Genomic DNA, 27,446 nt, shown 5'->3' with positions numbered 1-27,446 from the left:
ATAGATTTGTTTGTTTTGCTCTGAGGAGAGTTTGAACACGGCTTGTTGTGGATGTTGTTACATAAAGAGCATTAGATGTTAGTGTTGAAAGCTGCAGTCTTGTATCAAGGTCTGACCTTTCTAAAAAGCTTTTATTCAGCCACTTAAAATGAAAAGTGGGACCAATTTAGCAAGTCGGGAGGAAAAGAAAGAGACGCCACACTCTGTGGCTCTACCGGAAAATACTCGATTTATTCATTTTAACGTCATGTAGCGAGTGACAAAGGTGTGACAAATACTGCCTTTGTGTGTCATTTACCTCGTTCTACTGAGAAACGAGTGATAACGTTATTTCTAAAGCAAGAACACCAACGTATTCTGCTATGAACGACTCTCCTCCCGTTCTACAACACGTCCCTGCGGCAGCAGAAATGCTGCCTCTGCACTTCTTTCTTCGCCGCCTGCTTCCCGCGGGTCGCCGAGAGCCGAGGCTCAGCGGGGGAGAGCAGTGCAGGCTGGGAAATAACTGGACAGGTGGGGAGAGAGATAAGGACGGAGGAGGGAACTCATTTGGAGCTCAAACACACACACACACAATAGGATGGTGTGCTAGCTGCATATATATGCGTGTGTGTGAGTGAGCATTCAAGCAAGTACTGACTGCATATATTCTGTTGAGGAGGGAGGTTGACTTTGCACGCTAGTATGTACCAGTCTGTATATATGTGTGTGTGTGTGTGTGTGTGTGCAAACTAGTGACAGATATGATCTGTTGTGATCAATCTTTAAAACGGAACTTCAAGAATATGTTGTTTATATAATTTAAGGCTGGATGAAGTACATTTTGTTGCTGACATTGCACTCCTCGATATCCAGAATGGACACTTCGGTTTTAAGTTGATGCCAAAATTCTGAAAAACGTGACAGTGCTCGTTTTCCTGTCCCCGTCACCCCAGAGACAGTAGAAAATGTCCCAGATAAAGCCCCACTGTGAGCTCCAGATCTGTGTTTAAATCAGCAGTGAGTGGTTGATATGTAAATGCCCATTTATAAACAATTATCACAGTAAATCTTTACAATAAAGCAGATCATTACCTTTTAAGGAGAAGCAATCTGAACTATTTTAAACAGCAGCTTTAAGGAATAAACCAGCAAAGGTTTCTCCAATAAATAACTCATTCTCCATTTAAAAAGACTAAACTTTGTGTGGCTTTATTCAGGTGAAAACTGTCTATATTTTGCATTCAGTCCATTCATCTCAGTCTCAATGCTTTCTTTTGATAAAGTTCCCAAAATACAATCCTATTACGCTGACTTTCGTTCCACCGAGCAGTGGTAATGTCTGACCTGTTTGGCGATCGCTTTGCTGTCCAGTTTGTTGTAGACTTTCCTTATCTTGGCCACAGTGAGAGTGGAGACGGAGAGCGCGTAGAGACTGAAGGACACCTTCTCCTCCGGTACCAACGCCACCGGGGAGGCCGGAGATACCTCCGCCTTAGAGTCTTTACCTGAGGTATAAAAACAAAGGTTAGGAAAGATAGAAGATTGGAGACTAGAAGAAAGAATATGAGGATTGAAGGGTCAACTTCTCGAGGGCCACTCACAGGGCAGGTAGACGGCCTGGAAGCTGCCCACGTAGATGGGTCCCAGCTCGTAGATGGCGGCGACGCTGGCGGCGGGCAGGACCTCCTCCAGGAAGTGGCTGGGCCCCAGACGCCACACCAGGCTGGAGAGCTGGCGCTGGGCCGGCGGCGTCCCCACGTACCCGTAGACGGTGCTCAGCACGGGGGGGTTGGTGGAGCCGGAGCCACCCGGAGCGCTGTGGACGTAGTGGAGCTGGAGGAGAGAGGGGGAAGGTACAGGTGAGATGTGTCATTTTAACGTCGGGGTTCATGAGTTTTATGGCAGCAATCTGAAGAACTGAGTGAAAACGCTGCACAATGTCTCATCTGTTCATTATTCATAATTTATAAGTTTGAGGGCTGATTAATGAGTAGAAACTAGTAGGAGAAGATTTGTGCTTTACAGAAACCCACAAAACCACCAGTCCCCTCTTACATGCACACAGACTCATAAGAAATGTACGAGCGGCTTGTTGATTCCTGTGTGACGACCTCAGCAGGAAATGAAGCCGTTGTCATCAGCAGTGCTGAGAGGAAGCGGATACTTGTGGTCTGGTCACGCTCTAATCTCAGAGGGCAATCTGAAGTCACTAAACCACATCTCAGTCTGCACGGTTAGGGTCTAACGCCTGGTTTACTAATGTGTTTCTGAGCTGAAATCCCCCATCAGAGCAGCTGCAACGAAGGTTTCTTTAAAAACAGAGTTTACGTTGTATCGGGACAGCATGCAATTAAAACCAACTGCACCAGAGTTAGCTAGAGGCTAATTAGCATATGTTGTCCCTATATATGTGAGGAGATCGGTCAGATATCTACTCTGTGTTTCTATTCATATGTCCATCCACATTATAGATGATGTGTGTAATGCTGTGACTTGTCACCGGTTCTGTGTGATAACCATGAATCAGGGCAACTCGTTTCTATTTAATTTAATGGTAATATTAGATTAAACCGAACATCCAGAGGCCTTTTATAAAGTCACAGTTCTCATTGGAGACAGTGAACCGTACGACACCCATGCTTGATTCTTGGTTATTAAATTGATTTAATGTTGTGATGATCGATTAATCATTTCGGTAATTTATCAAGAAGAAAATACCAAATATTCACTAGTTTAAAGATTCTTAAATGTGTTAATTTGCTGCTCAGCTTTAAATGAAATATCTTTGGGTTTTGGACTGTTGATCTGGCAAATCTGAAGAAGTAGGCTGTTAATAATCTGTCATCGGCACTTTTCACTTTTTTGACATCGTTTGGACTAAACTATGAGCCGCTTACTGGAACAAATAATATAGAAAATCCCTTATAAATCCTGAGTTGCAGCCCTAAAGGGGAATCTATCCAACACGGGGTCAATTATAAATGCCGGTGTTTCCATCATGTGCTCAGACTCTTCCCGACTTGCTGTGCACATCCCTCAGTGTGCGACTGTACCTTGACGGTGCTGATGAGCTGGCCGTCGATGTACAGCGTGGCCATGCTGTTCTTCAGCATGCCTTTGCTCATGACCAGCACCAGGTGGTGCCACTGGCCCTCCAGGATCAGCTCCCCGCAGCGGAAACGAGCGCAGCAGGGCAGGATCTCATAGAAGGAGGCTTCTTCACTGGACTCATCAGCTGTTTGATGTAAAAACATGACCTCTGGGTTACTGACTGAAACCCCACAAGAGACGGCTTCATTAGGTGTAATAGATATACAAACGAATAATTAAAATGGACCACATTGTGAAGAGAACTAGCTCCACTGTACTCACAGTGGGACTGCAGCAGCTCTTCCTTGGTGGAGACGGTGAGCGAGCGGTCTTTGGCGGACAGAACCACGGCCAGGCAGACGAAGTGCTGCTCGGAGGACGTGGCCCGCCGCACGACGGTCAGCAGCCGCACCGGGTGGGCCTGGGGAGCCGCGCTGAAGCGCTCCACGCAGAACCAGGTGGAGTAGCTTAGGCCCGACGGGGGCGGGAACAAGCGCTCCCCTGGAGGAGAGAGAGGGGAAGGTGGAGGAGAGAGCGATCAGAGGAGGTCCGACCACTTCATGTAAATATCGACGCTCCAACACTGAACTGTGTCAAATAGGCCGCTCGTTCTTTTGCCTACAGGACCATTGGTGTGTGTGTGCACCATATTGGGTTTCCACCATGTGGAGCTCTTTTATTTACCGAGTGCCACAGATATCGTCGTTTTTTGGACAGACTGCATGTTTGCTCTTGCTGCAGGCGGCGACTTGATATCACAGACGAGATGGAGCCGATAGCGGCAATAAGTGTGATGTGAATATTATTCATGCGTTACAGCTGCTTGGATGTATTTTGCTTTGTATTGTCACTCTCACTTTGTCTTAACGTCGTCTATGATGTTGAATGTTTTGTTTACTTCTATCTTTTTGAAGTGAAATACATCAGTGAGCCCCTTGAGTCATTTCACCTCATCCGTACAGATTTATTCTATCACTGCAGTCATTCATCATTTTGAATCACTTCTAACCAAACCAAACGATGTCAGTATTTACACAGAATAGCTTCACAACCGACGGCTGAATTCACACAGAACGGGCTGCGGCCGCTGAATGCACCATGAATTGCGCATCATTTGAAAACTCTGCCCCGTCTCAAGGTCCGGTTCACAAAAGATGTCGTAATTATTCTATTTCAACACAAACGTTGTGCAGCTGAGTGCAACTCGCCCCGTTTCTGCAGATTTGTTCATATAATAAACATGTTTTTCATTCTTTTTTCCTTCTCGAGTACTGCAGGGCAGCTTTATTCGTTTAGTTGTCATAACACAGCTGCTATTGCATCACGGAATACATCAGTTTGATCGGAGCATGACGATGACGTCGTCTGGCTCCAATCGCTGCTGCCATGATCAGTGGAAAGTCTCGCTGTGACGCCCCTGATGAATGCACTTCAGTTACCATCAAGTCCCTGAAGAAGCTAATACTTTCACTGTAACTGCGTGCGTTTGTTAGCGCTTTGTGTTTGTAATGAGGCTCATTTGCATAGAAAAGGCACAATTCTGCGCTAAAATGTCTGCAAATTACTTAATTAATTACGTACAAAAAGCACAGGAGCACGAGACTATATTTGTTTGGCAGAGGTGTTCCGACGGGTGTTTTGACAATGACATGGTTTCTTTTTGTCTTTTTTTGTGCAGGTTTAGCGGTCGCTAAAGCCGCTCAATCCTTCTGAGAATTAGCCACTGGGTGCGTAGAATAAATCTCAACACTCAGCCTTAAAGAAAGGAGCTAGCATTACGGAGTGTCACTATGTTGGACCGAGCCTTTGAGCCTCACAGGATTGCAAACTCACTGCGCCTCAGGACCAAGCTGCCACTCAACAGGTTATCAGACGGAACCAAATTAAAACGGGCCAGAAACCCATCGCTCACTGTCTGCTGCAGCCAATAAGCCAGCATTGATTTTAGCATTAGGCCTTAGAGGAGCACAGACCAGCTAAACGTAACTTCACTGATCCAATACATTACTGCTTGTTTGTGTAGAAGGAATACAGACTCTTTGGATTACAGAAGAAAAAACACATTAATGCTGCAAGAACAGAGACAGTGTGTGAGGGAATACATGCATTTCTTATGAATATCAGTCGATGACTGATACCACAGAGGTGCTGTGAGCTCCTGAGCACACGGAGGATAGTTTGATGAATGAGCTTCCCGATGATGTCATCCAAAGATATGGGTCAGATAGGAGCGAGATATGGGAGGGAAGGGAGGAAGGGGTTGAAACAAACGAGGCAAGAAAGGAGACGAGGAAAAAGTGACAATAGAAGGAAGGATGGAGGGAAAGAAAAGAGAATAAACAGTAAAGGAGGAACAAGTAACGAGCGGAGGAAGAAAGACAAAGAAAAGGATTGTGGGCTGGAGATGAGAGACGAATAGGACGGAGAAAAGGAAGATGTGAGTGACGGGGAGAGATGAGGGAGGGAAAGAGAGAGGTCTATAAATAGTGTTGACTGGATGGAGACGACAAGAGGAAAGAAGGGTGGATGAGTGCAGAGGGAGCGGATGAATAGGTAAACAGACGGAGACATGATAGTGATGAAGGAGATAATGAGGAGGGGAGGGGTTAAGAGAGGAGGGGATGAGGAGAGGAGGAGGAGAGAAGACAAGAGGAGGAGAGGAGAGAAGAGAGGAGAGGAGAGAAGACAAGAGGAGGAGAGAAGTGGAGAGGAGGAGGAGAGAAGACAAGAGGAGGAGAGGAGAGAAGAGAGGAGAGGAGAGAAGAGGAGGAAAAAAGGAAGAGAGGTGGAGGAGAGAATAAGGAAAATGGGAAGAGAAGAGAAAAGGAGAGGAAAGAAAAGGAGAAGAGGAGAAAAGCTGCAGGAGAGAAAAGGAGAGGAGAAAAGAAGAAAGCTGTAAGAGAGAAAAGGATAGGAGAGGAGGAGAGGAAAGGAGAGAAGAAAAGACGACAGCTGAGAAAAAGAGATGAGAGGAGACGAGAGGAGAGGAGAAAAGAAGAGGAGGAGAGAGGAGAGGAGAAAAGAGGAGAGCTGTAGGAGAGACCGAGAGGAGAAGTCAGCTAGCTGTGCTTCATAAATACTCAACGAGTCTTCAGGCTAGAAAACCGATAACGTCACATTAATGTGAACTCTGCCTCCAGATCTTTGGCTTCTTTGGGTTTCAGGTGTCGTCGTTAGTTTTTCTTTCACATCAACAAATGATGAAAACTAAAAACATGCGAACGAACACACACTGTGGGTGAGATTAAAGAACTCCTGAGAGGGAAAAACACACAACACTGTGCTCCAAGAAGAAGAAAGAAAGTGAGAATCAAGAGGAGGGGAACAAGAGGAAGCCATGAGGAAGATGGTGCACAAATCAAACACCACAGATGACACAAATACATGACACGTGTGTGTGTGTGTGTGTGTGTGTGTGTGTGTGTGTGTGTGTGTGGTTAAACAACAGGTGGGATGGTTGAGCAGGAGGAGATTTTCACACATTAGAATCTTTTCTTACTCTTTCACTGCTTGAGTACAGAAATGCTTTTATACCTCAATCCTTTCTAAACAGATGGAACATGTTAATACCACGAGGGCAAAGAAAAACAAATAGGTAACAGATATTGGCTGTTAGATTATTTTTTGGTGCTTTTTTCTGCCTTAATTTGACAGTGTAGCTGAAGAACGGAATGCTTCTCGTTAGTCCCCCAACTAGTCCTTAAAGTAGTCGATATGTCTCCGTACTCTAACTTATATGGGCCGTCCTTACCTGTGCCCATCCCGCTGAGCACCGCTCCGTCGCTGACCCCTGAGGCGTTGGTGTTGTTGGTGGGGGCGTTGTGGGGCGCCAGGCTGGGCAGAAACAGGCACCTGCACAGGACGACACAGGACAGACGAACGTTACATCGGGTGAAAGAAGCTGGAACAGGTACAAAACAAGCTGACAAGCTTACACGTGTAGTAGTCGGGTTTGCTGAATTAGTCTGGCTCCCCGAGATAAACTATTAGAGAGATCAGCCTGGTAATTCAAGCGCTGGAGACACTGGAGCTTTGTGTTATAATATGGAAATCTCTACTGCCTGATACTCAAGGACTAATTATGTATGAGAGAAGGATGAAAGCGTACATTCAGGCCCAGTTTTCAAAAGGAATTGGAGTTGCTTCTCCTTGCACTTTAGCTGAGGTCCGTGCTGGTACTGATTATAATGACAATATGAAAAGGTTTCAAAGTCTCCAGTAAGCTTCCTGATGAAACGATGGACCTTTATTTCCTTTGATAAAGATTTACGTCTGCGTACGCTGTCCTCCTCTTTCAAGGACTTCTACAGCGGACAAAGACTGACAATCATTCCAGCAAAAAATGACACAGACTTTGAGCAGATAATGGCACCTTTCACCAAGAGGCAGTGAGTCGGCGTTGTGTTCTGCCAACTCACTGCCTCTTCGTAAAAGGTGCCATTATCTGCTCTCTAATCACACTGAAACAGCGCTGAAGATACTGCTGCTCTGGGAAATGAACATGGGGATTTTTGGGGGGATTTGTAGGGACTGAGGCCTGAATCGAAGCACACGAGAGGAGAGGCCTGATGACGGCAAGGAGCTTGAATCACTATCACGAGATGTCCACACAGTATGGTATGGTACTTTTTGAATGCTAAGCACTAAAAACTAAGTCTATCACAAACAAGTTTATCACAAGGCTTTGGTCATTTGTCTCATTTATTTATTTTATTATAAACTGCAGCAGTAATTCAGGACAAATCAGAGGAAATGAGCACAATTCTGAAAGGTCTCCTCCTGTAACGTCGCATTAAGTGATTCAACTACTGTCAAAAACTCAGACAAACATCTCTAAAGATAAAGCACTTATAACTGGTGCTGAAACAATTAGTCAGTTTACTGATAAAGCGTTATAAAAAGACCCAATTAAGACTAACAATGTGTTAGTCTGTGGCACTCACTGGTTCCTACTGAAACAATCAGCTTAGGGCTTTAAGAATCTTTAAAAACCATCACAAATACATAGTTTCAATTTTAAAAAGCGACTCTTAAAACAGCTGGAAATTAGAGCATTTACTAGTTATTTATGGGAACAACCATGGAGCTCTATGGCAGAGACGGCTTTGGAAACAGACAATAGTTGGTGGTATGATCAAATCATTTGTTTTGGGCTTTTAAGGGGATTTGATGACAATAAGAAAAATAAAGAATGTCAATGTTGCCTCATCTTGTATTGAACAAAGTGCCCAATAGTTCCCTGGTTTCATCTTCTCAAACCAGAGTAAGTAAAAACATCTTTAGGTTTTGGGCGGTCGGTTGGACAAAACTAATTTGAAGACATCCCCCTGGACTCTGGGCGGATTGACAGAAGCATTTTTAAAACTCATCTGATATTTTATATCATTAACAATTGATTATATGCACAGACTACATTAATCAATAACACAAAATAATTGATGCTTAAAGGCCTAAATATAATCAGCCGGGGAAGAATGTTGTGCGTTCCTGCAAACCACGAAATACTTTGAATGTCACCGTTTTTAAATTCGGTCATTAACGTATTAATCGAGTGACTGTTATTAAGTCACAGGGTATAATATGTATGTATAATTTATATGAGTATGAGAAACGAGAACGTCTACAGAGGGCTTGTATGAAAAACAGGACTCTCATGCAGGAGACCGTTGTTCGTGTCCCGTGTGAAACCAAAAGTAAACGTTGGCGATAAAGTTTAGTTTAGTCGTAAATTATTTATTTATTTGCGGCAGTTTCATTGTTACAAAAAATGATCTTTTTAAAATACTCTACGAAGTAGTTTCGCTGCCTAAACCTAACCAATCGTTTCACAACATTACCCAACAAGGCATTGTGTGTTTCTGCAGCGTGATACGAGGCCGATATGAATTGTATTTTAGGTTCAGAAGCGTCGGCTGCGTTGATCTTTTTTTCAAAGAGACGCTAATCGAGCTCCAAAATGAGCAGATTTTTGTTTTTGGCTCTCTCTTTGTATTCCTCCACCTGGACAGGAAGGCCCCCGGGTCAGGGTCAGCGTCTCTGAATCTGGCAGGGATTCAAGGACACGTCTCAAGAGCAGACACTCTGGTCCTCAGTTTAACAGACAGACTGTCAACAACACCACCACCACCACCCTGCTGCTGCTGCTGCTGCTTCATAGTAACATGTATGCTGTCTTTTTAGTCCTCATCGAGATTAGGTTAAACAGAAAATAAAAAAAAAAACACTCCGGGGATTTCACCAGCTTGTTATGCTGCTTCTTTCCTTTCCCCTCCACCCACACTGGATGGAGGGGGGGGGGGGCGCCTTGTGAGGCGGCTGGCTGCGTGAGTGTGCACCGGTGTGTGTGTGCGTGTGTGTGTGTGTGTGTGTGTGTGTAAGCATGTTGTGCAAGAGAAGAGAGAGTGCCTGTGTGTGATTCCTAATAGCAGCAGGGGCATCAATATTTCATGGTGACAGATGGGAGAGGAAGGAGGGGGTGTGGGTGTGTGTGTGTCCTCTGTTGATGGTGAGGAGAAAGTGGGCCAGTGCCTCGTCGCCTGTGTGCTGCTGCTGCTTCGCCGTGTTTTCAGGAGAAACTCCATGTTCTACTCGGAGGTATCGGCTGCGACGAGTCAAATGGGTTCTTGTGGGTAAAAGAAACCGGAAAGCTGAGAAATTATGAGGCAGGAAATATGGTCACTGAGGGGGGGTTCCAAAAGGGGTGAGTCAAAGGGAATTGATCTGGCCGTTAAGGTTTTGAAGATGTTTTTTTGACACGAAGGAAAGACGCCTCATTAAGTCTCGTAGCTGAGCAGAGAAAGACGAGGATTATTTATTTCATTAAAAACACGAGGACCTGAGCTGCTGGAGAAGCAAACAAAGTACTTTAGACCCGATCTATTTAAAACTAGTATATTCTCAGTTATGAAATCTTTGTAATGGAAAGAAAGAAGGAAATTAAATTCTAGGAAATTTGGGAGAAGCGGAAAATGCATATATCTGTCCTTTGTTTATTTTATTTGTTGTATCTTGTGTTCTTTATTTAAATGGAAAAAAGCAGAAAGGATGGATTATTCTGCAAAAGTATCTTAGTAAAGATGTGTGAACTGCTGCTGTAATGTGATTTTAAATAAAGAATAAAGTGTAAAAAAATAAAAAACAAAACAAAACATGGATGACGCCTTAAATCTCACACTACGCTTATGCATCCTGAAATCAATCGATATTCAACAGGGATGATCCCAAAGGTCGCATTGTGCTGAGAGTGAAGGCTCAGCCTTTCACCCGCATGAGCTGAACGAACCATACACTGATAAAAACTGTGAGATGTGGTTGAAACACTGCTTCTATTTCAGGACGACGTGATGCATTTACTTTCATATGTATATTCTCAACTCTAACAAACAAACAACATCAACGCCAACACCAACACGGACAGCGGCCACACTTTGTCTACATGTTAAACACCGAACAGAGAGAAACAGAAGCAGAACAAAGAGAAACCACAGAACTGTAAGTGGAGCACAACATTGAGCAGGAATGATGACAGGTGGCGTAAGACAATCATCAAACCACCTACAGTATGCCGGGGGCTCTGGTATATTTCATATGCAATCTGACACACTGGTGCTGGTAGACGCAGTATGCTGCCTACTGCCACGTTAACATGTGCCACCATTTCAACTCTCAGCTCCAGCCATCTTATCAATTTCATTTACCACATCTCGGATTCTGTACCTCGACATAAGACATCTGAAAAACATATCTGGTGTGTGTGTGTGATGGGTCAAATCTGGCGTGTGCGGCTGGTGTGTGTGTTGCTCTTGAAACTGTGTTTGAAGGGAAAAATGTGCAAAAGATTCGGGGACATTTGAAACAACAACGAGACAGTTAAGGTCTAACAGACTAGTTCATTTGAAATTCATAATTCATCCCTTTGCTGCCTTGCTCTGCAACAGCGTCACACATGAGGCCAATCAAAGAGATGCTGCATCGCTGTTCAATGCTGGTCAGGTAGTCACAGGAAATTATCTTTGGCACTTTGCCGCTAAACTGACACAAAACTTCGACAACGACCTTTTGCAAGACGTCCACCCTTTTCTTAAACCTGCCTCCTTATGAATATTAATGAAGAACAAAACATATCAACAGTTGTTTACTGCGTGTCAGCGCTACATTCGTGCACGTATGTGTTGCTAAACGTGTGTGGGCGAATTGCCAAGGTCACATCCAATGCGCCGTCATTTCCACTGACCCCCGACATTCACCGAGCGGCTAACATACAAAGCGACCGAGTGCAGCAGAGCCCGTCAGCAGCGACCAGCAGCAGCTGCAACAAAGCGCGGGGCGTCGTATGACATAAAAGGCGGAAAATGAGCCTATTTGTATGCGCGGCTCCACAACTGGAGGCGAATAACAGCCTCCTGCTGAGACAGTCACCGCAGAGAGGTATAAAAAAACAACCTGTTAGATTGCAGGGTTAAAATAACATGCGGCACCCTGAGGTGTGTGTGTGTGTGTGTGTGTGTGTCACTGGTGAGAAAAAAGACTCCATGAAGAAAAATATTTTTAGAGAAAATAGATTTACAAAGGACTAGCATCATCTGTTGCTGCAACAGCTTTTTAAAGTAACGAAGACTGGTCCATTCATTATATTAATAATGGATCAAATGACGAGATGTAATGAATAGAAAAATCAAAGGTGAAGGGATGAGCTCGGTGCAGCATTTCTTCTCAGCTTTACGCATGTTTTTAGCCTCTTTTTGCTCGTTGTTTCAGTTTTATAGCACCATAACTGTCTGGTTCAGTCTCAGCGCTGTCATCGGTTCATTTCCAGCAGCTGTATTAAAAATGTAAAGACTAGCTGGTGGAGAAAGTGGAGCATTTAGCAGCTAAAGAGCCAGATATTATTCTCACGAATAGGTGGAGACCAAAACGGAGCAAAAGGAAGAGTGAATGTTGGACTTTGATTCAGGCAGAAGCACAACTCGAAATAGCAAAATGGGAAAAGTTGGCCAACATACTAGCAATAAGAAATGCATATTATATCGACCAGATATGTAAACACTCAAAGTTTCGTGCAGACTAACCCGAAGCCCTCCAGCGAGGTGTCAAACTCCACGAATGCAGGCGTGACGGCCGACCCGTGCAGGCGTATGTCGTGGGGCGTGGTCATGGACACCAGGCACTTGACTCGGGTGAGGGGCACGGTGCTGCCCTCGGCGGAGCGCACCAGGCTGCGGCTGATGCGGTACTGGCCGTTGTCCTCCGCCGGCGTTGCGAAGACGCTGTCCGGACCGAAGCCCTCCATGGACATGGTCATGCTGTCTGTAGAGTCAGGACGGACAGGTTCAAAAACACTGTATCTTTTTACTATCACACATCTCCCTCTGCTCAGGCACTAAAACGATCATCTGTATTTGTTTTGAATGCATAATATGAACATATGATGAACATATGATATGATACATAATAATATTTAAAGTATATATTTATTTTTCAGTCATAGATTTCAGGTAAAAAGGACTTCAGACTAACTGGATAAGGGGAATAAATCAAGCCTGGGTCGTCATCATCCTAGAAGGACTAGAATGAACTTCGCTGTTCTTATTTATTAAGAGCACATCCGACGAAGACAAATTCGATCAGCGCAGGAACTACAACACCGAGCAGCGGCGGCTAATAAACCATGCTAGATAGCAGTGTGTTCTAACAGTGGCAGCTTGTAAGGAGCAGTAATTAGTCGCGACTCTAAATTCATTCGCAGCTGGGAGGAGACACAATAAGCAATTAGGACATGCTGAGGAGCCCACGAAATTACAAACATTAACGGCTGTAAACAGAAAAACAAACCATCTGCATTAGACTCACAGTGGCAGGACGAGCTTTGTTTAAAACGGGGAGTTTAAGCAGGTTCAGCTGGAGATTAATCGGAGGCTGAAAGGACTACTTTGTGCACAATTTGCTTTAAAAATGCTGTTAAAAACCCCCCCACTTCACATGCACCTCATGTACTTTTTATGTAGAACGTTTGTATACATTCAAAGTAGAGAGTTTACCATAATCTTACATTCTGATTAGTCTTCCCACCAACTCTGAGGAGGAAATAAATTGCACTGGGTCCTACATACTTAAGTCTGGCTGTTCCGCCGACTTTGCAGTAATCTGAACCTTTCTGAAAAAAAAAACAAAAAAAAACAAAAACCTACAGCCAAGCCGGTAAATTCAACTGGCAATTAAACGGCAATCGCAGCCTTTTCACCGGAGGATTGGTGCCGATGAGCTCGCAGAGAGAGAGAGAGGAAGAACAAGAAGCAGAACTGCTAGAAGATTGATGGCCCGTTGCCAAGATCTTAGCACAGAATGAAACTTTCTCCCAGGAGGAAGCTGCATCACCGCGGCAGATGGGAATGGCTCCCAAATGACATCATTTCATAGACGTACTGGAGGACCGCTGTGGACTAAACTCCTTAATTCTGGGCTGTTAAAAACTGAGAGGTTGACTTGTAAAGACACTTCACCCACAGATTCAATGTTTGGTCCCTAAATTCTTGGTTTGTACGGAATCTACACTGTTTATTTTATTCACTAGAAAATGTGTTAAAGCAGGAATTCTATAATGCACCATTTAAAATAAAAAAACTGCCTTTTTTACCGTTTATAACATAAAATTGTCTGACTTTTATTCAGCAATTAACCAATAGTTAAGGTAAATGCTTGTAAAAAGCCGCTTTGACAATATTCATTTCAAAACTGAATACTTTATATGGCATTAAACTAATTTATAGAACAATTGAGATGTCCCTTGAAGTGGCCCCTGGCTGTTACGGCCCCTCAGTCAATCTTTTTTGAACAGGTATGATAAACAGCACCAGGACCAGCGTTTCCTCAGAGACCCCCCCCCCGGCACAGTGTCGTGACGTATCGTGTGATGAGAGCTGTTCTCGTCTTACTTCTCATCTCGGCGTCGTAGCTCAGAGAGCTCGGTTTGTGGACCCGGTACTGCTTCAGCAGCTTCTTGTCCCAGGCGCCGCAGTTTAGAGGGTTTCCGAGACGCAAGAACTCCCTGGAGGGGAAGAGGAGCAGGAAGTCGGGATTAAATATACAACCAATGAAGAAGAAAAACACAGGGGGAATCAAATATAATATTACTGTTCCTCTGTACTCTTGATTATCAGGGTTCAAACACATCTTCATCAACTAAATTTCAAACATGACTGTTCAAGGACCCAGAACATAATTCATATGACCATTCACAAACACACACGAACAGAACGGAAGATAAACTTTACTCCAAATGTTAACTAGTGTATGAAAATTAAACACCAAGCGTTTTCAATCTCTAATAGTTGGTTAGGTTCATATTTACTTTCAATCAAACACCTTTTACGAATTCCACAACTGTTGAAACCCTAGATTTTTATGGTTATACCTTTCCTAGTTACCGTACAATCTTTTTGAGTATAATTCACCATATTTATGTGAAAGTATTTGATCAGCCCTCATTTACTGCATTAATTACTGTGTTACAGCAAACCCAACATCCACCTGTATCAAGATATTTCCAGTGGCTTTAAAGTGGAAGGATTTAAACTAAGCTTGACCACACTCACTGAAACAAAACAGTGAAAGAGAAACCAAATGCATGTGTGAGTGTTATGTGACTTTGGATATAAGGTGATTTGGATATAAGGAGTCCTCTATGTTCTCCGGAGCTGTGAAGGACTCTGGATAAAAGCCTCCATCTAACTGTGTGCACTATGTTCAGTCATCAGCTACATCACAGGTTGACTCCTACTCCTCAGCAGCTGTGGTTAAGGGCATGTTTCAGTCTGTTTAGAAGTCAATGATAAGGCTGACTTGAATGTAAAGTGACGGTCGGTGTCAGCTGTCAGTGAGCGACACCGACGGCTGGAATGAGTCCAAACAGAACGACTCTGGAGATTAGCTGGGGCTGATGTCAGCAGAGGAAAAAAAAGAAACGCAGGAAGGAGGAGAGGAATTATTAAGGAAGAGGAAGACTGACGGCACAAGATTGAGGCAGAGAGACAGGAGAGGAGGGGGGGAGACAGATTGACAGCTACAGATATGTTAAACTCCAGCACAATGACGAGGGGGGTATCAGCCAGGGATTTACATATAAAAAGAGCCAACCGTGTGCACGTCAAATAACTTTCCCCCCCGTTTCCTCAAACCCCAATCTCCCATGTCTCTTAACTAGTCAAGCGGAAAATGAGAAGGGCTCAGTTTAGTTTGCATATGTAGCATCTTTCTTTCACACACTGTCAAAGCAGATTACGCTTCTCAAACCAAAAACCCCTCTGTGCATATCTCATTTGGTAAAACTAAAAGTTAGCACATCAGAAAGCTAAATGTGTAGATGCTAGCAAGATGCTAAATATTGTACTGTAAACATGTTGACATTAGCATATTAGTGGGCCGGTTCCCCAGTGGCTGAAGAACTTTAGTTCCCATCTCTCTCGCCAATGAATCCCATCTCTCTCAGCTGTCGACTAGCAAAAAAAAGGCATAAAACACCCCCAAAAATAAGAATATTAAAAAACAACAACATAAAAGCATGCTGCTGGGCTACCATTTAACATTTCGAACTAAACGTTAGCAATCTTAAAAAGCTAAATGTTGCAAGGGTAAATGCCAACAGGCTAACGTCCCTTTTTTATCCATGTTAACATGTATGTTTGCGGTTTCCTATTAGCATGCTAACGTTCCTTTTTTATGCACGTTAACATGTATGTTAGCAGTATCCTATTAGCATGCTAACAGTAGCGTTCAGAGTACAATAGAGGCCGACAATGGGGGAAGGTGAGTTTTCTTGTAAATAAAAAAAAGTTATCTTTACATGAATTGTTACAAAAACACACCGTGTGAATTCTTGAAGCAAAACAAAGGTGGTGAATTATTTTGTACCTCGTAAAGCATTTGTAAAGCTGACATTTTGAATCCTTCACTGTTCTTTTTTCAAATATCTTTGTTGAATCCCGAAAAAAAGAGAATTGTCCTATACTACAACTTGTTAAAAGTAATAACCGAAGCTTCTTTCAGGCCAAATGTTATGTATTCTTTTTGCTGGAGCTGGGAAAGTAATTTTATGGTAATTAACTTGAGATTAGTTCATTTTAATATGGACATCAGAGTAGCATTAGGACTGTATAATAAATGTATGCACAAAGACCAGCTGCACGGTGTTTAGCGTTTGTATCAAAATGCTCATTTTCAACACCTGTCCAGAGGAGGCTTTAAAAATAACAAAAAAAAAGAAAGAAAATAAATAAATCCACAAAAATACGTCCACAAGATTCCCACTGCAGGTGTGTCTACGGGGGAATAAGGTGTGAGAACGATGTTGGGTCCCTTTCAGCCATGATTTAATACCTCCATTAAAAAGGGATGTCTTTAAGGGTTGTAGTAACCCACATGAGAGAGAGGTTCAAATCTTAGCCAGGTCCAGTACCTGAGCGCCATCGGCTGCAGGGCCTGAGAAGCCAGCCTCTCGAACATCCTCTGCAGTGGCGGGTGCAGCGGATGGTCCTCATCGCCCAGGGCCTGACTGCAGCGCTGCAACAGCCGCTGGTGGAGGCAGGCCTCACACAGCACCTGCTGGTTCCTCTCACTGTTCACCAGCAGCTGGAGGATGTTGGCCACGGCCAGCTGCAGGTCCAGAGCGTGCTGGAGGGGAAACACAAAGAGGATTTCAGTATTCACTATCATGTTTGATTTACAGGATTGTTACGCAAATATGTTGAAGTTACCTGAATTTTTTCAGCCATTTAGTTAGTGATTATCTAAAGAGTTCTAAATTCACTATCCAAAAAAATGTAGAATATTATTATTTTAGTTTAAAGACACATGCACATGTCTGTAGAACCCCGGTGTCTGACATCCCTGCCCTGCAAGTAACCCCTTCACCCACTCTAACAGGAAGCGCATGTGAGCACATTTCCTTCCCGTGTTTCCTCACCTCCGGCTGGCTGTCGGAGCAGACGGAGGGCAGCAGGTCCAGGATGGCCAGGATGGCCCCCGGGTGGATGACCACCATGTCAGACGAAGACGGGGAGAAAGCCGGGTGGGATGTGTTGGCCAAGTGGAGCTTCAGGTCTGTCACGGCTTTGACTGGAGCGGGGGGGCCCGACGTACCGTAGTAGCCTTGTCTGGGAGCACAGAGAGTGAGAGAGAGAAGTTCACATTTAGTTCAGTCCAGTTGAGTCAAACCAGAGTTATTTATAAAAAAAGGTCGGCCATTAAGTGCTTTCCAGAAAACGCAAATATATTTATTTTTAGGGGTCTTTTTGTCGAGCAAGACGCGGTAACACCACAATCATTTTATAATTACTTTTGTTCTGCCACGGTGAACCCTGCTGATCCCCGTTAATAATGGTTATGAGAATATGATAATTAAAGGAACATTAAATCCCTTTCAGTTCAATCTGTGGTGGAATAAAAACACTTGCTAGTCTGTTTACCCTCAAAGCCTCCACAGTTATTCAGAGGCCCGACTTTACTGTAAAATATGCAACTGTGGCTGCTAAATATTCAGATTTACAGCGTTTCCCAGAAAACGTTCAAAGCTCGGTGGAAGCATCCTCGCAATGAGGACGGAAATAATGGCGTCAATTAATCACTTTGACTCAAACTTTACAGAACACGAGTCCTCACACGTCAGAGATCGAGGTGTCAGTCGGCGACGGTTTGATCTAAATCACCGAGCCGAGAGCAGGAGATCTGCCGGGGCCCGCAGTCGGCCAATTAGACAAAAAGGCTTGTTGCTGCGATGCAAATTACAGAGCGGCAAATCCCCCCCCGAGGAGAGGCGCAGAGCTGGAAAAGGGCTGGAGTCAGCATGAAGTGCTGGAGGGGTTGTATGCGGGGCAGGAAACTAACGTTCACGGTGGCTGGAAGCCTCTTCGGTCGTTTTGTTTTCAGTATAACTGGACCTCTACATTTCTGTCTTCTTCATTTCAAGGGAAGAGAGGACAACGTCAGCAGCCACAGACGCAGCCGACGTGTGATCGGCTGCTGGTGGAGGAATACGTGAGGAGCTCCAGCAGTAATTCATTACTGCTGGAGCTCCATTTGCTTGAGAAAGCAAATGGAGGGCAACGAGCATCGAGTCTAGATTCTATATAACATACATAAATACATTGTATAAAGTCTATTCCTCAGTACCAACTGACTCATCATACTGGTTAGAATAAAAAAATACATAAATAACTCCAGGAAATGATACAATACGCGAGAGCCTGGGTACTGTACTTAAATCTTAACTTGGGAATCTACAGCTCTGGCTTTGTCACCGTCACAACACTGACTGCTGCAATTTGCAAGTCGCAAGCTGCTGCCGAGCAAGGAGCCGCCGAGCATCGTTTGGACGGAGATTGAATCACGGGAGATGTTTTCATTTGAATCAAACCAAGCAAATCCTGAGCAATTAGCGTCACGCTTTGCTCACATTTTGAGTGCCGAGATAATTTAGAGAACAGAAAACTGTTTCATAATCCACACAAAGTAACATGTTAGGGTGTTGAATGATGGTAGCGAGGTAGGAATTGTGTTTTTATTTTAAAAAAGCAATTAAGTCCACAAAGAAGAGCTTTAATTATCTATAATTGTCACATTATTCCTCCTCATGAATATGCAGCGGGTCCAGACCAGCAGCTTCACCTTCAGAGTCATTGTAGCTCACTGAGGCAGGGTACATTCTCTTTTCCTTTTAAATGAAATTCTAAGAGAGCGTCTGGGTTTAGGTGTGAGAAACGTCAGCTGAGAGGAAAGAGAGGAGAAAGGAAACGGGAGGAGGAATGTGATGAGAAGGAAAAGGCTTCTTCAGCCTGAGAGCAATTTAACGGATTCTGTTCACGTTTCCTGGAGAAGTGGTTCGACAGTAAACAAGAAGAAGATCCTTCACTTTAGTCTATGATATGATACCACAGTAGTATTAGGAAGCAGAATAGATCAACACAATCGAGAATATATTTGAGCTTTTTTAAGTTTACAGCAAATTGAGGTTGAAGAGTTTATAGTTGATGAAACCAACTAGTCGCTTAATCAACTAGTTGATCAACAGAAGATGCATTATTTCGTTGAAGTGATCAGCAACAATGCAAGACATAATTTGGTCCCAGCTTTTTTTTTTAAATGTAAGGATTTGCTGATTTTATATGATTTATAGGCTCCAACTAAAGATTTTCATTACTGATCAATCTGCCAATCTAAATTAAAGGCACAGTGTGTAGCATTTAGGGGGATCTATTAGCAGAAGTGGAATATAATATTCATAACTACGTCTTCATTCCTGTATAATCACCTGAGACAAAGAATAGTTTGTTAGCTTAGAATGAGCTCTTCATATCTATATCTCCATATCTGGAGGGGGGGGGGGATTCATTGTTTTGTAGATCAACTAATAAATCTACTGACTAATAGTTTCAGCTCTTATTTCATGTAGTTTGAATCTTTAATGTTTGGACTGTTGGTCGCACAAAACACACAGTTTGCAGTTTTTTCTCCTCAACATTTTCATGATTTGCGAAAAAGATTCTTGTGATCGTTGGAGCAGTTGGCGATCATTCTTTGGCCACTAGTGGGCGCTCTCAGTGGCGACTGAAGGTGAGGTGAGGGGTGAGGGTGAGGAAAATGGCAGAGCGCTGTAGCTACCTCTTCCTGGCGAGTGCTGGCGTGCCCCACGGCGAGGGCAGCGAGGTCTCATGAGTCAGGCAGGGAGGCACCTGCTCCGCACGACTGCGCGCACACACACGCACACACACACGCAGCCGCGCAGATGGACCAGGCCGAGGATGAACAGCCAGACAGCACCAGAGGTTAGAGGAAGAGAAAGAAAGAAAGAAGGACAGAGGGAAAGAAGCTGTTAGTGGAAAGCTGAAAGGAGAAACAGGATCAGAGCTACAGCTGGAGAACATGCAGATAGAGCTACACACACGTGGTGTTGAGGTGCGTCTTTGATCACAGTAGTAATGCATTTCTAAATATCACTCATTCTGCCGTCATGACAGCACCACCAGGCTGTGCGGCAGAATCTGAACCACAGTGAAGCGTCCGTATTAAATCTCTTCTACGGTTGAGCCATGCGTGTCTCCGATGAAGAGGTCGACTGAGTGAGAGCAGCGACCACGAGGCTGAACACAGCTGTGGACCTGCTGCTGACTGATCTGAACCTACAAAGGGAACCTGTATATATATAAAAAGGTTTTTGAAGCGGGATTCACAGGCATCTTTGTCTGCTTTAGCACTATATTGGTAATAAGTCACATTTTGGGATGGATCGTCACTGTAGCTGAGAATAATGCTGCAATAAGATGCAGTAAATTTAAACCTTGTGTCACAAATAATCTACAGGAGGACCAGCATGGGAGCAAAGCAAGCGAAACGTATTTTAGACGTTTAAGTGTACGCTGTATTTAGAGTTTTCACTGCTTAAGCGTGCTGTCAGACAGCAGCTGTTATATCCATCTGTTCTCTCTCCAGCGCCACAAGACGCCTTTGATAAAAACTGTAATTTTACATTGCAGAACGTGAAAGTTTCTGGTCTACGCCGCCTCCATCGGTTAGCTTGTTTGTGTTGTTAAGCGTTTGTCAATGGAGCCTGGTGGCTTTAAAGAGAGCATAGATGACGGCTTCAGTTCCCCGTCACAAAGGGCTGTCTGATAGCAAGCTGAAGCGGTGAATATATTCTAAATGTAGCGTACAATTAGACTGATATTGATTATTTTAGGTGTGTAAAATACATCAGCAGTACATTACTTTGCTCCCGTGTTGGTTCTCCTGTCTGTTTCTCTAAACTCCATCTTCTGTAGGTAAAAATGACCATTTGTCACTTGCTCCAGTATGTCTGCTTCAGTTTTTGTAGGTCACCTGAAAACACTGTTCTTCAAACAATAACTCTGCTCAGGACTACAATAAACTGGATGAATGTTCCTTGAGGGTTCTCTTAAGGAGGCCAAACACAACACGTGGATCCCTCGTGAGGACAACACACGTTTCATGGAGAACATTTTACGGGCGTGTGGAAAAAAACGTGAGGTTCTTGTTCTACTTCAGAACATGCGGCTGCAATCTGCTGAACTCCAACCGGAGGTTCCTGGAGAACCCACTGACCCTCTCTCACACAATAACTCATTCAGTATGACGAGTACTCATTACACTGTTGACTTATTTAAACAGTAAATATATGAATAATGCGTTGACGGTGTTATCTATTTAGTAGCTCAATGGCCTGACTACAGGCAAAGACATGCATTTGAGCTGATTTATGGTGCAATATATTACTGCAAGTCTCCTAACTCAGTAAAAACACAAGATATCTGCTGGATGTTGGTGAACAGAGGAGAGTGAATTCACACTCTACATTTTGGCATTTAGCTCTAGGACAACACTACTTTAGAGACATGGTCATTTATTATCTGCAGAACAGAATCTCACACTTTGTGCGACATAAACTGGTTGAAATCCGGCGTGTACTGTAATCCTCTGACCTGTCAAAAGAGTCGGTGGCCATCTTGTAAAGGTAGATGAAGAGCTTGCTGCAGTGTTTGAGCGTGGGGCAGACGCTGTCCCCCGCGCAGCCTCCGGGCGCGGCCTCGTCCTCCAGCAGCCTCTGGAAAGGCTGAGCGTTGGAGGGGAAGACGCCCGTGGGACCGAGCTTCTTGGTGTCGGAGAAACAGCCCAGCAGCCTGGTGGCAGGGAGACAAAGTGCTTATCACGAGGACGCTTTGCTTTCAAAGATGAGGCGATAACATCACATGACGCTACAGAAAGCAGAGAACAACTAAAGTCAAAACAGTTTTTCCCTTCGCAAGAAAAGTAGCAACAACTTCGGCCATTTTGGAGGTTTTTCATACGTTATGGTGCCTCTATGCTGCATTAGTCTGGTAGTAAAGTATTAATAAATAAAGCCCAATCTGCACTGGACTTCAACTATTTACAAATATTATTACAAACAAATGTCCCCCTGGGGATGAAGTATCTAACTATCTATTTTGGCGCAGTGGTCCACAAAACAAAATCTGAATAGAATTCAAATATTAATTCGATAAAAAGTTAAATTTTTCTGATTTCAAAATGTTGGTTTTGCTGTTTGCTGTCTCTATTTTTTTAAACGCTAAAAAGTGGTTGCCACTGATGGCAACCAAAGGCCAAGATATGGTTGCCAATTTCTCAAAATGTCTGCCAAAAGGCAACCTGGCAACAGCTACTGCCGCGCCTTGAGCTTCTATGGAGAATATAACATTCATTCTGTTGCTTTGCATCCTTTCGACGTGCAGGAAGACAAATTTGAGTCCAACACCGTAGGATGATGGGATGTTAGGATGGTTTACAAGGAGCCGTCTCTACGTCCAGACAGGCTCCATTTTCTGGTAATTTCAAATTATGAGCGTCATTTTTGATTGGTTCTCTAGTTTGAATTTGCACCGCCTCTCATCTGCCAATCAAGTCAAAGCATGTGGCCAAGAACTCCTTTCAGTGCTGTTAAATCAAACAATATCTTCCATTCTGAAATGAGAAAAGAGCTCCAACATAACCGTCACTTTTTTTTGTGACCAGTTGCCACGTTTAAAATCGGCCGTCTTTACCTCACGGCGTCGGCCAGCTTCTCGTACTGGATCTCCGTGCGGAAGAAGTGCGAGTTGGCGGGCTCGTAGCGCATGGCGGCGGTGAGCGTGCAGAACACGGTGTGCAGAAGCTCGAAGACCTGGTTCTGGTTGACGCGCTCCCAGCCGTGCCGCGGCGGCTGGCACAGCGAGCGCTCCATGGCCACCAGCAGGGACGTGAGGTAGACGAAGCCGCCCACCTTGCGGAACACCGTCCGGGTCCGGTGGCTCTCGCGCAGCACCGCTAACAAAGCCTGGAAGAGGAAGTAGATGAGATTTATACAGTTCAACTTCTTTACTTCACAAACATAATGAGCTGTTTACAAAGACGTTACATGTTCTGGGTTGATATCATTTATGCTGAAGATGTCACATCCTCTGTTTCACCTTCTCTGCATTGTCTCTTGCTTATTTTACATAGTTACTAAGTTATTCTCCCCGTGTTGAGTTTTAATCATTTGGTTTTTGTCGCCACATTCAGTCACACCTCGGTTCATTCTTCTTCTGCGTCGAGACATATTTATGAGCCCCTCTGGGAATTTCTTTGTCTCTCATCGCTGACTGGATTTTCTCTCCCTCTCTTCACGACATTATTCCAATTTTTATGATTTGCGTTTGCGAGTGAATCTAAACTGAAACATCAAACCGTAACCTAGATATGAGTTTTGGGGACCTAAAAAAAACAGCCTGAGAGCACAGGAACCACTTTTGACAGGCAGAGTTTTTAATTAGCGGCGCCTGGGACCGGAGACGGGAGGAGCTTTGTGTGAAGTGCAGAGTCGGCACACGTCAGGGATCACCACCGCTGGGGGCGTTTTACTTCTTAGCTATTTTAAATCCTGCGTCTGGAGGAATATCTTTCAAACTTCTCTTGTTGGAATGATGGGACAAAAACAGATTGTATGACTGGATAGTTATAATATCTCAACATGTACATAAGCCCAGATAACCATCAGAAGAACATTGGTACAGTCCGAAAACCTCAGGAGGGAATTCACAAGAAGAGTGCGCAGCTTTTGATGCTGCTAAAGCTGCACAAATACGACAAAGAAGGAACCGTATAATCATATTTAATGACATTATCACCCTAATAAAGTGAGGGGACAATCTGATTGTGCTGCTGTGGTTGTATAGATGCAGGCTTATTTATGGTAAACAGTTTTAATGAGGACTATTTCTTCAGGAAAAGAAAGTTCAAATGAAATCTGTCGACAGAAAGGTCTGTGGCATTATGGGAGCAGTGTTGCTGATGAATTTTAAGTGCCAATAAAATCATCCTTGACCTCCTCTGTGTTGAAGTGGCAACATAAACCTCAGAGACGAATAAAACCAGACTAATAGCACATCTACACACCACGAGGAGTTAATGAGAACATTTGTTTTGTAATTTGGTGAACACAAACTTCAGGATGTCAGTTTAATATGCTACAAGTACAGGAAGTATAAGTACTAGGTGTCTGGGCCAACGTGGGTAAAGTCAGTAATACCAGTGTCAAGACTGTTTGTCCTTCAAATCCTACAAAAATATTGGTATTCTTGCTGCATTTTTTGAACCATTGTGATGATTTGTCAGGTATTTGACAGGAAACAGACGCCTGTCGGTTCTTTTACCTCAATAAACAATTTGTCAACAACAAAAATGAACAGAGCGCCTTGTTAGCAAAGTGGTTACATGACATATAACTGCAAGGTCCCGGGCTCGAGTCCGCCATGGGACGTTGGTTGCATGTCATAAGTCTCTCTCTCCGCCATTAAAACATTATTTTTTTTTTTTTAAAGCTTGAAACTTAGGAAGCTCTGAATTAAGCTAGGAACTAGACCCTGAGTTGGGATTATTTTTGCAAAGTAGCATTTCTAGGGTCGATAATGAACAAGATTTATAACTAATTGGCCAAATTGTCCATATCATGATTATATTGACATCACCATATGACCTTATAACTATACCCTCGATTTCTTTCCCTTTTGCCTACTTCTACATTGAAATCGTTCATTAAACCGACACACTCTATTCAGATATAATGACGCATCCCAGTGGAGGAAGAAGGAATAAAGGAGAAGTAAAAACTGTGAGATGCTGCACAGCTGAGCCAGCTGTTTCCTGCTGCATTCAAATTCTGCCTGACTCAGCACAGCGTTTCTTGTTGTTTTAAACCAATCACAGGATGTTGAATACATCCTCTTCCTGTCCTCCCAGCTGGGAGAATACCAGCAGGCTATGTGCTGGTAAAGTGTAGGTTTTGGGTGCTTTACCAGCCGTACGGAGGCCTCAGGGATTAGACTCCACACATGAGGGTCTGACAGAGATTACAGGGTTAGATGTGCACTTTTACAAGGCTAATCAGCTTAGCTTCAACATCTGTTTGTGTGTCTGCAGTGTGCTACTGTCGACGGTACATAAACCCTGATGACGAGCGAGGAAAAAATGATTTTTATTCAAACTGGATTTGATTTAAGTTCTTTGCAGTCTTTTTTTTGAGGCTGGTAATTGAAATCTTTGATTGGTGACATTGGGGAGCAAAGTGCTGACGGGTTAATCCTGCCGAAGCCTTCAGAAGGCGTGAGAATCACATCGTCTGGAGGAGTGGAATTTAAAAATGCAATTATGCTCCAGAAAATGAGCCGCCACCGTCTAACCCTGTGTGTGTGTATATGCTTTTATGTGCACCTTACAATTATCACCCAAGGTTTGAAGCAATTACTGTATGCAGGGCTTCAAATGCATATTGATTTTTAAAATGATATACTTTTCCTCTCCTCACTGTGTTGTTCTCACTGAGGCTGAAGGATTTGTTGGTTTCTTTTTGAACTCCTTCTTAGCTACAAATCCTCGTATTTGAGTTGACAAATTCTTTAAAATCAAAGTAGTTGTATGTTTCTAGAATAAGTTTCAAGTAAGAAGTATTGGTCCAGTATTGAGGGAGAATGTAACACTAAACTGGCTGTAATGTAATTCCCTCACCGTCAATGTACGTCCACTAAAATTGCTTGTTTTTACCACTTGTTACTTTTAGGTTTCTGACAACATTAACAGAAGAATAAAACATTTTTCTTTACCTTTCACTTCCTCTGGTCCGTTTGTTATCGTGTGTCTCGCTCTGAGTCTCTTTCTAAATATCTAACGGCCTCGTCCATGTTGTCAATACCATCTAAATATTCAGCCGTGACATTTAAAATCGTACACTAAGCCACTCTTTCTGTACAACAAGTCACACGACACAATAACAAACATAAAGCGAAAGATAAAGAGACGTTATGAGTCCATAACACCCATTAGTCACTAAAACACGTGTAAAGAGGCTCCAGGTTTAAAAAAAACACCAAAGTTCCCCTTAAACTAATCAGTAAAAAGACATTCAAAATTGATTACGAGCGCCACCTGACATTAATACAACACACTGAGATTAAATGAATAAATTAAAAACGTTGGAATGATTGAGTGTGTCGGACAGAGACAGTGTGTGTGTGTGTTGCGCTGTTACCCGCAGTATGTCGGTCTTCAGCTGCAGCTCACTGGACGGTGCAGAGTGCATGAGGCCCAGCAGCGTCCCCATGTCGTCGTCTCCGCTGGGCGACAGGACGAGCTGCTGGATGATGAGCAGGGCGTGTTCCCGACACTGACGGTACTTCACGATGTTGTGAACGCAGCGGGCGCCGCCGAACTCCCTGAACAGAGCTGGGAGACGGAGACGGAAAGGAAAAAGGGGGTCAGAAGTTGAAATGTTTTTAACTGGACACCAGCACAGGTTATAATGAACGATCTGGACATTCAGTACGCCCCTAACACTCAAATAGTTCCTCCACAACACAACTAAACACACCGCATACACGGTGCACTGCACCCTCGTCGGATTTCTTTAAGTTCAGCCTCAAGCAGCGCATTTATCTTGGGCTGAAACTCACCGTTAGATTAATCCTTCAACTATCTTTTACAATTAATGGATTCAATGTGTGAAAACAGTAAAAACAGCTGATCAGAAATGTCCTAGAGCCTAAATGGATGTCTTCAAATCACTTGTTTGTCCAACCAACAGTCCAAAAACACAAAGATATTTAATTTACAATCATATGAAGCAAATCCTCGCGTCGGAAGTTGGAATCGATATTTTATATCTATGAACAATTTAATGTTTGGACCAATAGTGGAGAACTTTATCATCCTCCTACACTCTTGAGAAAAAGTCAAAACTTTCTAATGTGAGAACTGAAGCCATTATCTGAAGCTCTCTTCATCGGCACCAGACCCCATTGACAAGAAACAATCATTTTAACAGTCAGTGATATTGATCATCATGTGGATGTTATAATGATTAATGGTTTCTTGCGATGTTGCCGATCTCAAGAACCTAAATTCAACAGTTCAATCTGCTCCCTGATAAACTGATGTGATTCTGTCTCTGCACCTTTAAAACCTGCATTCTTGTCATTTGAGTGACGCACTGAGCTTCATCGCTTCCTCTAATTGCCTCTCTAGATACGAGCGCCTGCTGAGAGCGTCGTGCACAGAACGTAATGTAGTCCACGTGTCACAGAGGAGAGCACACAACATCACACACATCATCCCGGGATTTTTTTTTGTGTTGTTTTTGACGAAAGCACAGAATCATCATCAAGGTCAAAGAGAGCTCTGAGCCGTCTGTTGGTTTGTCTTTGTGACTCATCGCATTTCTACAGCTGACACGCACGCACGCACACACACACGCACACACACACGCACACACACACGCACACACACACACACACACACACACACACACACACACACACACACAC

General features: G+C 43.6%; 1 protein-coding gene across 4 annotated transcripts in view; it reads right to left on the bottom strand.

Moving 5' to 3' along the window:
- Positions 1–27,446, bottom strand: part of wdfy3 (WD repeat and FYVE domain containing 3) — an 84,104-nt gene that overhangs the window by 26,829 nt on the left and 29,829 nt on the right. For 3 of the 4 annotated variants that reach the window (XM_031870616.1, XM_031870614.1, XM_031870615.1), the window contains exons 11-23: positions 26,156–26,349; positions 22,656–22,927; positions 21,558–21,755; positions 19,723–19,806; positions 17,030–17,219; positions 16,523–16,737; positions 14,004–14,116; positions 12,141–12,378; positions 6,824–6,924; positions 3,355–3,573; positions 3,036–3,217; positions 1,584–1,815; positions 1,327–1,487 (exon numbers count right to left, since the gene is read on the bottom strand). In XM_031870616.1, the coding sequence (XP_031726476.1) occupies positions 1,327–1,487; positions 1,584–1,815; positions 3,036–3,217; positions 3,355–3,573; positions 6,824–6,924; positions 12,141–12,378; positions 14,004–14,116; positions 16,523–16,737; positions 17,030–17,219; positions 19,723–19,806; positions 21,558–21,755; positions 22,656–22,927; positions 26,156–26,349 (2,399 nt within the window). The remainder of the gene's footprint in view (positions 1–1,326; positions 1,488–1,583; positions 1,816–3,035; positions 3,218–3,354; positions 3,574–6,823; positions 6,925–12,140; positions 12,379–14,003; positions 14,117–16,522; positions 16,738–17,029; positions 17,220–19,722; positions 19,807–21,557; positions 21,756–22,655; positions 22,928–26,155; positions 26,350–27,446) is intronic. The other variant, XM_031870617.1, reaches the window with a different exon arrangement.

The sequence above is a fragment of the Anarrhichthys ocellatus genome, unplaced genomic scaffold (genome assembly GCF_004355925.1).
Source record: "Anarrhichthys ocellatus isolate YVR2014 unplaced genomic scaffold, GSC_Weel_1.0 scaffold53, whole genome shotgun sequence".
NCBI lineage: Eukaryota > Metazoa > Chordata > Actinopteri > Perciformes > Anarhichadidae > Anarrhichthys > Anarrhichthys ocellatus.
Note: the sequence above shows the minus strand (reverse complement) of the source record. Positions and strands in the feature narration are given on the sequence as shown.